Raw genomic sequence first — 12,106 nt, 5'->3', positions numbered from 1 at the left:
AGTGGGTGCAGCGCATCGGATCGACTTTAACGTCGGTTGAACTTGCAGAACCTGTCGGCGGAGTCATGTCACCTTTTAACACAGACACATGCTGGCGCCTCTCCCTGTAGTTCCGGATCTCGTTGGCCTCGGAGTCTCTGAGGTCCACTTTGTCGTAGCCATACCATCCCAGGAGCTCGTTCATGGTGCTTTCCGCGAACGTCTACACCAGACCAAGCGTGGAAAGAAGTCAGGGATTAGCCTTGTTTTCAAAATGTATGAGGTTAGAACTCAAGCCACGGATTGGACACTGTGTACAAGTTCTGATCCTACACCAAACATCATCAGACGGTATGAATGGGTTCTGTTGGAGAACTGGAAGTGAGCACAGAGGAGTACAGTATGACGCTTTTTTCCATGATGCGCTCATGCTGTTTACCCTCGCTAAATCTGAGACGGAAAGGTTGAAAACCCGACACCAGTGTGAGATCTATGAATCATGCTTTTGTTTATCTCTTCTAATTGGGGAAAGAAAGCGGGAAGAACGAAGTTCCCCCTGCAGATGTGCCGGCCCCCTGGCCCCCCGTCCCTTCTTTATTTTATTACAGCCAGATTACCATTAAAAAAAAAAAATCAAAACACAAAGGTCCCACTCTTTATCCACCCACCTCTTCTCTGTGGCTTTTGGAAGAACTGGATTGGAGGAGAAACCTGATCTAGACCGGGGAGAAATCAGAGCGGGACACCCAACACCGCAGCCAGGTCCCACGCTTCTCGGAAATGCCCCCCGCTCTTCTCCGTCTACATCCACCCTGGCTGCGTTCGCCATCCTCCCCTCCACCCGGACACCTTCCAGCCCTGACACCCGACCCGGCCCTGCCTCTCAGGTTTCACCCTTTTCCAGCATAAGCCAGTCTGCTGTGGCCCGCGCCGTAGTACCGACTGCACATTCTTTCCCTTCGCTTTTCCTCACTCCAACCTCTGATCCGCACCGGGGCCTTAGAGAAATGGATCTCTCCCTGGACTTGCTCACTTTCTGCCGCGGGAGTGTGCAAGCGGCGGTATCGTATCCAGCTAAATACGCCTAACGATGATTAAAGTCAAGTATCCGGTGTCGGGTCCCGCGCTCTGGGCCCGGAGTGGAGGGAGTCGGACTCGGTGTGGTGTTGAAACAGATGTATTACAGAGACAACACCGGGTCGAGAAGTCTGTTATCCCGCCTTCCAGTGTGTGAACTTCCTTCCATCTTAAGATCGTTACATATTTACTCAAGAACGCAAGTCTGGCTCCGAACACTCTGAGTATTATCGGGATACAGTGGTCCGTCCTTTCTGGTTCTGGCATTCGACTTTTGACTCCTGTCGGAGGAAAAATGTACAAAACCCAAAACCAGTGACGTTGGCACGTTGTGTAAATGGTAAATAAAAACAGAATACAATGATTTGTAAATCCTTTTCAACTTATATTCAATTGAATGGACTGCAAAGACAAGATATTTAATTTTCAAACTGAGAAACTTATTTTTTTTCCCGCAAAAAATCATTAACTCAGAATTCAAAGGCCTACTGAAAGCCACACATTTTGTTCCAGCTTCGTTCCCAGCTATTAAGTCGTCTGTTTTCATCGCAAAATTCCACAGTGTTCTGGACGTCTGTGTTGCTGAATCTTTTGCAATTTGTTCAATGAACAATGGAGACATCAAAGAAGAAAGCTGTAGGTGGGAAGCGGGGAATTCAAAGGCCTACTGAAAGCCACTACTACCGACCACGCAGTCTGATAGTTTATATATCAATGATGAAATATTAACATTGCAACACATGCCAATAGGGCCGGTTTAGTTTACTAAATTCCAATATAAAAATTTCGCGCCAAAATATCCTGCTGAAACGTCTCGGTATGATGACTCGTGCGCATGACCTCACGCATTGTAGAGGACATTTTGTTCCAGCTTCGTTCCCAGCTATTAAGTCGTTTGTTTTCATCGCAAAATTCCACAGTGTTCTGGCCTTCTGTGTTGCTGAATCTTTTGCAATTTGTTCAATGATCAATGGAGACGTCAAAGAAGAAAGCTGTAGGTGGGAAGCGGTGAATTCAAAGGCCTACTGAAAGCCACTACAACCGACCACGCAGTCTGATAGTTTATACATCAATGATGAAATATTAACATTGCAACACATGCCAATACGGCCGGTTTAGTTTACCAAATTACAATTTAAAAATTTCGCGACGAAATATCCTGCTGAAACGTCTCGGTATGATGACGTGTGCGCGTGACGTCACGCATTGTAGAGGACGTTTTGTTCCAGCCTCGTTCCCAGCTATTAAGTCGTCTGTTTTCATCGCAAAATTCCACGGTGTTCAGGACATCTGTGTTGCTGAATCTTTTGCAATGTGTTCAATGAACAATGGAGACATCAAAGAAGAAAGCTGTAGGTGGGAAGCGGGGAATTCAAAGGCCTACTGAAAGCCACTACTACCGACCACACAGTCTGATAGTTTATATATCAATGATGAAATATTAACATGTCAACACATGCCAATACGGCCTTTTTAGTTTACTAAATTACAATTTAAAAATTTTGCGCCGAAATATCCTGCTGAAACGTCTCGGTATGATGACTCGTGCGCGTGACCTCACGCATTGTAGAGGACGTTTTGTTCCAGCCTCGTTCCCAGCTATTAAGTCGTCTGTTTTCATCGCAAAATTCCACAGTGTTCTGGACATCTGTGTTGCTGAATCTTTTGCAATGTGTTCAATGATCAATGGAGACATCAAAGAAGAAAGCTGTAGGTGGGAAGCGGGGAATTCAAAGGCCTACTGAAAGCCACTACTACCGACCACGCAGTCTGATAGTTTATATATCAATGATGAAATATTAACATGTCAACACATGCCAATACGGCAGGTTTAGTTTACTAAATTACAATTTAAAAATTTTGCGATGAAATATCCTGCTGAAACGTTTCGGTATGATGACGTGTGCGCGTGACGTCACGCATTGTAGAGGATATTTTGTTCCAGCCTCGTTCCCAGCTATTAAGTCGTCTGTTTTCATCGCAAAATTCCACAGTGTTCTGGACATCTTGTTGCTGAATCTTTTGCAATTTGTTCAATGAACAATGGAGACATCAAAGAAGAAAGCTGTAGGTGGGAAGCGGTGAATTCAAAGGCCTACTGAAAGCCACTACTACCGACCGACCACGCAGTCTGATAGTTTATGCATCAATGATGAAATATTAACATGTCAACACATGCCAATACGGCCGGTTTAGTTGACTAAATTACAATTTAAAAATTTTGCGCCGAAATATCCTGCTGAAACGTCTCGGTATGATGACGTGTGCGCGTGGCCTCACGCATTGTAGAGGACTTTTTGTTCCAGCTTCGTTCCCAGCTATTAAGTCGTCTGTTTTCATCGCAAAATTCAACAGTGTTCTGGACATCTGTGTTGCTGAATCTTTTGCAATTTGTTCAATGAACAATGGAGACGTCAAAGAAGAAATCTGTAGGTGGGAAGCGGTGAATTCAAAGGCCTACTGAAAGCCACTACTACCGACCACACAGTCTGATAGTTTATATATCAATGATGAAATATTAACATGTCAACACATGCCAATACGGCCGGTTTAGTTTACTAAATTACAATTTAAAAATTTTGCGCCGAAATATCCTGCTGAAACGTCTCGGTATGATGACTCGTGCGCGTGACCTCACGCATTGTAGAGGACGTTTTGTTCCAGCCTCGTTCCCAGCTATTAAGTCGTCTGTTTTCATAGCAAAATTCCACAGTGTTCTGGACATCTTGTTGCTGAATCTTTTGCAATTTGTTCAATGAACAATGGAGACATCAAAGAAGAAAGCTGTAGGTGGGAAGCGGTGTATTGCGGCCGCCTTTAGCAACAGAAACACAGCCGGTGTTTCATTGTTTACATTCCCGAAAGATGACGGTGAAGCTTTACTATAGAACAGAGATGTCAAGCGAACACGGTTAGATTGGACCACACACACAAAGCACAGTGTATTATGCAGCGATCATTTCGAAAGATCCTGACTCGAAGAGGGTCCCTTGCGAAGGGCAGAGATGGGCATCGCCACCACCCGTCGACTGGTGCTGAAGAAAGGTGAGGGGCCGACCTTCAGGTTGTACAGGTACGACCATATAATCTCACTAAAACACTAGTAACACAATAAGCAGATAAGGGATTTTCCAGAATTATCCTAGTAAATGTGTCTAATAACATATGAATCGCTCCAACTGCCGTCTAGTTTTTTTTTCTTCTAGTGCTTCACTCTACCTTTCCTCATCCACGAATCTTTCATCCTCGCTCAAATTAATGGGGAAATTGTCAATTTTTCAGTCCGAATCACTCTCGCTGCTGGTGGCCATGATTGTAAACAATGTTCAGATGTGAGGAGCTCCACAACCCGTGACGTCACGCGCACATCGTCTGCTACTTCCGGTACAGGCAAGGCTTTTTTATTAGCGACCAAAAGTTGCGAACTTTATCATCGATGTTCTCTACTAAATCCTTTCAGGAAAAATATGGCAATATCGCAAAATGATCAAGTATGACAGAATTGACCTGCTATCCCCGTTTAAATAAGAAAATCTCATTTCGGTAGGCCTTTAATGGCAGAAAAAAATGCAAAAAAGTTGGCACGGGCATTTTTACCACTGTGTTACATGGCCTTTCCTTTTACCAACACTCAGTAAACGTTTGGGAACTGAGGAGACCGATTTTTGAAGTTTTTCAGGTGAACTCTGTCCCATTCTTGCTAGATGTACAGCTCAAGTTGTTCAACAGGCTCCGTTCATATTTTACACTTCATAATGCACCACACATTTTCACTCTTTTACTTGTAACACGTGCTGATTGTAGCTTGGCATTGTCTTGCTGAAATAAGCAGGGGCGTCCGTGAAAAAGACGTTGCTTGGATGGCAACATATGTTGCTCCAAAACCTGTATGTACCTTTCAGCATTAATGGTGCCTTCGCAGATGTGTAAGTTACCCATGCCTTGGGCACGAATACACCTCCATACCATCACAGATGCTGGCTTTTCCACTTTGCGCCTAGAACAATCCGTCATGGTTCTTCTCCTCTTTGGTCCGGAGGACACGACGTCCACAGTTTCCAAAAACAATTTGGAAATGTGGACTCGTCAGACCACGGAACACTTTTCCACTTTGCATCAGTCCATCTTAGATGAGCTAGGGCCCAGCGAAGACGGCGGCATTTCCGGGTGTTGTTGATAAATGGCTTTTGCTTTGCATAGTAGATATTTAACTTGCGCTTAGAGATGTAGCGACAAACTGTAGTTACTGACAGTGGTTTTCTGAAGCGTTCCTGAGCCCATATGGTGATATCCTTTACACACTGATGTCGCTTTTTTATGTAGTACCCCCTGAGGGATCGAAGTCCGTAATATCATCGCTTATGTGCAGTGATTTCTCCAGATTCTCTGAAACTTTTGATGATATTACGGACCGTACATGGTGAAATCCCTAAATTCCTTGCAATAGCTCGTTGAGAGACCCATCCATCCATCCATTTCCTACCGCTTATTCCCTTTGGGGTTGCGGGGGGGCGCTGGTGACTATCTCAGCTACAATCGGCCAGAAAGCGGGGTACACCCTGGACAAGTCGCCACCTTATTGCAGGGCTCTCTGAGAAATTTTGTTCTTAAAACTGTTCGAAAATTTGCTCACACATTTGTTCACAAATTGGTGACCATCGCCCCATCCTTGTTTGAGAATGACTGAGCATTTCATGGAAAGCTGCTTTTATACCCAATCATGGCACACACCTGTTCACCATTAGCCTGTCCACCTGTGGCACATTCCAAATAAGTGTTTGATGAGCATTCCTCTGTCACGGCAACGGGGTCGTTCTCTGAGGAATGCAGACGGACTACTCCGGACAACATGATTTAATTATCAAAACTCAAAAAATAGTACAAAAACGGACAACAAGGCGAAGGCACAACTCGCTGATCGCACCCTAAGCTGAAGCTTCACTTAGCATGGACTGTGGACAACAAAAAAAAACACGTAACTTTGGCAGGAAACAAACAACTTACGTAGCAGGGTTGCATGAAGCAAACACTTCGCATAAACTCGAAACAAGACTCGAACCTATGTGACTGTTGCGTGCAGGAAAACAATGACGCCAGGCCGACCGACCGGCAAAGGCAGGCTTAAATAATGCCTCTGATTACTGCTCGGGCAGCAGATGAGTGGGCGAAGACTAATCAAGAGACGGGTGGAAATAATAAGTAACCATGGTAGCTAAAACAAACAAGGGTGCACAAAAACAGGAACTAACAGAACATAACAAAACATCATGACATCCTCCACTTTCTCAGTCTTTTTTGCCACTGGTGACAGCTTTTTTGAATCATGTTGCAAGCATCCAATTCCAAATAAGCTAATATTTGCAAAAAAACAACACCGTTTTCCAGTTCGAAAGTTAAATATCTTGTCTTTGCAGTCTATTCAATTAAATATAGGTTCGGGAGGTGGGGGGCGTGGTTGGGGGGGTGGGGGGGTGGGTGATTAAGAGGGGAGGAGTATATTTACATCTACAATTCACCAACTCGAGTATTTCATATATATATATATATATATATATATATATATATATGTGAAGTGAAGTGAAGTGAATTATATTTATATAGCGCTTCTCTCTAGTGACTCAAAGCGCTTTACATAGTGAAACCCAATATCTAAGTTACATTTAAACCAGTGTGGGTGGCACTGGGAGCAGGTGGGTAAAGTGTCTTGCCCAAGGACACAACGGCAGTGACTAGGATGGCGGAAGCGGGAATCGAACCTGCAACCCTCAAGTTGCTGGCACGGCCACTCTACCAACCGAACTATACCGCCGGTTGGTATACATATATATATGAAATACTTGACTTTCAGTGAATTCTAGCTATATATATATATATATATATATATATATATATATATATATATATATATATATATATATATATATATATATATATATATACATATATATATAAAAATAAAAGAAAAAGTTGAATTTCAGACGGCACATATCAAATACACAGTAGTAAAACACAGTTGTTCTTCTAACTGTACTGTGCTTGCTGGTTACTAAAAAAACTACAGCACTTACCTTTCACTATTTGAGTAACCTTTGTTCTGCCATTTACGTACTGGCGAGAGTCACTCGCCGTCAGGTGCGCAACACCACATAAATCGTTGGCCAATCAAAAAGCTACCCCATAACGCTATAGCCAACATTCACCAGGAGATGGCGACAGACAACATAGAACCACTCTATTACAGCCATGGCTGCAACTTCCTCGTTCTTCTGCTTCGTCTCCTTGTGTGTGCAGTTTTTTTGTTAAAACCCGTAGATGTTGCAAGCTGTTTATATAGTGGGAAAGCGGGCGTGAAAACAGGCTGTCCCCACTCAGGTCCGTATGGAGCTGGAGGGGGCGTGGCCTCCAGTTCCGCTGAAATCCGGGAGATTTTCGGGAGAGGGTTGGCAAGTATGGTTGAAAAGGATTTGCAAATCATTGTATTCTGTTTTTATTTACCGTTTACACAACGTGCCAACTTCACTTCTTTTGGGTTTTGCACACACTTCTGCCTTTCAAGACCTAATTGGCCTAAATGCGTCAGGTGTGGAAGCTAAGCATAAAAATATAAAGCCGTAAAGGAATGGAACAACTTCACAACCAACTTGAAAAGTCCAACAGATTACTCTCCATTCACCATTGAAGTTAAAAAGTGGCTTTGGAGCAATCCAAGCTGCTCACACGGTCTATAAGGTGGCCACGATGTTTGACACAGCAACCTAATGTGTGTTATATTCATCCATGACAGTATTTTTCTTGTAAATTGTGAGGTGTGTCTGTTCAAATCATGGCTGTTTTTACAACAGATGTGAACAAGAGCATGTATTGTCTCTGTGTGATGATGTAAATGAGGTGTGGTTGTGTTGTATATTAAGTATGTGTCCATGAAAGGGCATTTTATGACTTTTCTTAATTTGATGACATGCTATGGCAGACATGGGCAAATTAAGGCCCGGGGGCCAAATGCAGGGGCCAAATGCATTCCCAAATAATGTTTTTAGATGTTTAAGATGGAAAGTGTAGCTGCCATTATGATGTGCAATGATGTTTTCTAATGACTGTAAGTCTTGAACTATACAAAGTATTTCAATAGTTGGAATCTGCGCTTTTGCATGATATACCAGGAATCTAATGAGTTACTATGGTCATACAAAAACCCCGTTTCCATATGAGTTGGGAAATTAGATGTAAATATAAATGGAATACAATGATTTGCAAATCCTTTTCAAGCCATATTCAATTGAATGCACTACAAAGTAAAGATATTTGATATTCTAACTCATAAACTTTATTTGTTTTCTTGCAAATAATAATTAACTTAGAATTTCATGGCTGCAACACGTGCCAAAGTAGTTGGGAAAGGGCATGTTCACCACTGTGTTATATCACCTTTTCTTTTAACAACACTCAATAAACATTTGGGAACTGAGGAAACTAATTGTTGAAGCTTTGAAAGTGGAATTCCTTCCCATTCTTGTTTTATGTAGAGCTTCAGTCGTTCAACAGTCCGGGGTCTCCGCTGTCGTATTTTACGCTTCATAATGCGCCACACATTTTCCATGGGAGACAGGTCTGGACTGCAGGTGGGCCAGGAAAGTACCCGCATTCTTTTTTTTAACAAGCCACGCTGTTGTAACACGTGCTGAATGTGGCTTGGCATTGTCTTGCTGAAATAAGCAGGGGCGTCCATGAAAAAGACGGCGCTTAGATGGCAGCATGTGTTGTTCCAAAACCTGTATGTACCTTTCAGCATTAATGGTCCCTTCACAGATGTGTAAGTTACCCATGCATTGGGCACTAATGCACCCCCATACCATCACTGATGCTGGCTTTTCATCTTTGCGTCGATAAAAGTCTGAATGGTTCGCTTCCCCAAGATTTCGAATATTTCCAAAAACAATTTGAAATGTGGACTTGTCAGACCACAGAACACTTTTCCACTTTATATCAGTTCATCTTAGATTATCTCGGGCCCAGAGAAGCCGGCGGCGTTTCTGGATGTTGTTGATAAATGGCTTTCGCTTTGCATAGTAGAGCTTTCACTTGCACTTACAGATGTAGCGGGGAACTGTGTTTAGTGACAGTGGTTTTCTGAAGTGTTCCGGAGCCCATGTGGTGATATCCTTTAAAGATTGATGTCGGTTAAGGATAGAGTGCCGTCTGAGAGATCGAAGGTCACGGTCATTCAATGTTGGTTTCCGGCCATGCCGCTTACGTGGAGTGATTTCTCCAGATTCTCTGAACCTTTTGATGTTATTATGGACCGTAGATGTTGAAATCCCTAAATTTCTTACAATTGCACTTTGAGAAACGTTGTTCTTAAAATGTTTGACTATTTGCTCACGCAGTTGTGGACAAAGGGGTGTACCTCGCCCCATCCTTTCTTGTGAAAGACTGAGCATTTTTTTGGGAAGCTGTTTTTATACCCAATCATGGCACCCACCTGTTCCCAATTAGCCTGCACACCTGTGGGATGTTCCAAATAAGTGTTTGATGAGCATTCCTCAACTTTATCAGTATTTATTGCCACCTTTCCCAACGTCTTTGTCACGTGTCCCTGGCATTAAATTCTAAAGTTAATGATTATTTGCCAAAAAAAAAAAATGTTTATCAGTTTGAACATCAAATATGTTGTCTTTGTAGCATATTCAACTGAATATGGGTTGAAAAGGATTTGCAAATCATTGTATTTATTTCGACCGTGTCCCGACCGTGTTTATTCAGGTGTACTGGAGAGGAGGCTTCGCCGGATAGTCGAACCTCGGATCCAGGAGGAACAGTGTGGTTTTCGTCCTGGTCGTGGAACTGTGGACCAGCTCTATACTCTCGGCAGGGTTCTTGGGGGTCCATGGGGGTTTGCCCAACCAGTCTACATGTGCTTTGTGGACTTGGAGAAGGCATTCGACCGTGTCCCTCGGGAAGTCCTGTGGGGAGTGCTCAGAGAGTATGGGGTATCGGACTGTCTGATTGTGGCGGTCCGCTCCCTGTATGATCAGTGCCAGAGCTTGGTCCGCATTGCCGGCAGTAAGTCGAACACATTTCCAGTGAGGGTTGGACTCCGCCAAGGCTGTCCTTTGTCACCGATTCTGTTCATAACTTTTATGGACAGAATTTCTAGACACAGTCAAGGCGTTGAGGAGTTCCGGTTTGGTGACCGCAGGATTAGGTGTCTGCTTTTTGCAGATGATGTAGTCCTGATGGCTTCATCTGACCGGGGATCTTCAGCTCTCACTGGATCGGTTCGCAACCGAGTGTGAAGCGACCGGAATGAGAATCAGCACCTCCAAGTCCGAGTCCATGGTTCTCGCCCGGAAAAGGGTGGAATGCCATCTCCGGGTTGGGGAGGAGACCCTGCCCCAAGTGGAGGAGTTCAAGTACCTAGGAGTCTTGTTCACGAGTGGGGGAAGAGTGGATCGTGAGATCGACAGGCGGATCGGTGCGGCGTCTTCAGTAATGCGGACGTTGTACCGATCCGTTGTGGTGAAGAAGGAGCTGAGCCGGAAGGCAAAGCTCTCAATTTACCGGTCGATCTACGTTCCCATCCTCACCTATGGTCATGAGCTTTGGGTCATGACAGAAAGGATAAGATCACGGGTACAAGCGGCCGAAATGAGTTTCCTCCGCCGGGTGGCGGGGCTCTCCCTTAGAGATAGGGTGAGAAGCTCTGCCATCCGGGATTGTCTCAAAGTAAAGCCGCTGCACCTCCACATGGAGAGGAGCCAGATGAGGTGGTTCGGGCATCTGGTCAGGATGCCACCCGAATGCCTCCCTAGGGAGGTGTTTAGGGCACGCCCAACGGGGAAGACCCAGGACACGTTGGGAAGACTATGTCTCCCGGCTGGCCTGGGAACGCCTCGGGATCCCCCGGGAAGAGCTAGACGAATTGGCTGGGGAGAGGGAAGTCTGGGTTTCCCTGCTTAGGCTGTTGCCCCCGCCACCCGACCTCGGATAAGCGGAAGAAGATGGATGGATGGATGTATTTATTTTATATTTAAATCTAACACAATTTCACAACTCATACGGAAACAGGGTTTGTATGATCTGGTACAGAACATATCCGTCTTTGAGCTTACTGTTTCTGTGCATTGTCCCTTCAAATGAAGAGTAAACTAAACAAAACTAAAACCATCCAACCAACTAACTCGAGTTGAATATTGGGCTGATTGTACTTTTTTTCCCAGAAGCAACAAAGAGGCGGAGGTTTGTTCTCAGGGTGTGAGCGCTACACCCCTAATAGGTACAATGATGTGGTGTTTCCTTTAGAGTGTCGTACGCGTACACCGCCTGGTGTGGTTCCTTCCACACTTTTGTCCGCCCACACGCCCCCACAATGTTGTTTCTGTTTCTTCCTGGCAGTTTCCGACAAACATCTGCTTTGTGAGAGTGACAGGCCGTATCCTAAACCGCGGCCAGAGTGGCGGCCAAAGACAACAAAGAGAGGGGGCGGGCGCGCATCAAGCGAGGATAGCGTTTCACGTGTTTTGATTCCAATTAGGGGGACTCGTAACGCGGCACCTTCGCTGGATATCAAAACTCCGCAGCCCGAACCACTTAGAGCGGAGGGTTCTCAAACTTTTTTTCAGGGAAAAAAAACCTGGCTCTCCAAGTACCGCTGTGACGACCAACATTAAAATACAGTAGCGTAGTAGGCCTAAGTATTCATTAAAAACACAGCAGAGGTTTTATACAACAAGAATAGTTAATACTTGTGTTCATTGTAACATTACACATAGTTTAAACCTTTTTGAAACCAAGAGCTACTTCTTGGGTGCTGATTAATGCGAAGGGCTACCAGTTTGATACACACTTAAATAAATTGCCAGAAATAGCCAATTTGCTCAATTTACCTTTAACTCTATATGTTAATAATTAATGATATTTATCTTTGTGGAAACACTGATCATCTTAATGATTTCTCACAATAAATATATCATTTTGATGAAATGTTTTAAATATTAATTTAAATACAGGTTCGATTCCCGCTTCTGCCAACCTAGTCCCTGCCGTTGTGTCC

The 12,106-nt window shown here is 44.1% G+C and overlaps 1 protein-coding gene across 3 annotated transcripts in view; it reads right to left on the bottom strand.

The window, feature by feature from the left end:
• The window catches only part of LOC133542425 (sine oculis-binding protein homolog B-like), a 51,599-nt gene that overhangs the window by 27,016 nt on the left and 12,477 nt on the right, over positions 1–12,106 (bottom strand). For 2 of the 3 annotated variants that reach the window (XM_061886524.1, XM_061886525.1), the window contains exon 2: positions 73–202. In XM_061886524.1, coding sequence (XP_061742508.1) covers positions 73–202 — 130 coding nt within the window. Of the gene's footprint in view, positions 1–72; positions 203–647; positions 951–12,106 lie in introns of those variants that run through there. The other variant, XM_061886526.1, reaches the window with a different exon arrangement.

This window comes from Nerophis ophidion, linkage group LG24 (genome assembly GCF_033978795.1).
Source record: "Nerophis ophidion isolate RoL-2023_Sa linkage group LG24, RoL_Noph_v1.0, whole genome shotgun sequence".
In the NCBI taxonomy this organism is placed as follows: Eukaryota; Metazoa; Chordata; class Actinopteri; order Syngnathiformes; family Syngnathidae; genus Nerophis; species Nerophis ophidion.
This window is presented reverse-complemented; position numbering and strand designations above follow the sequence as displayed.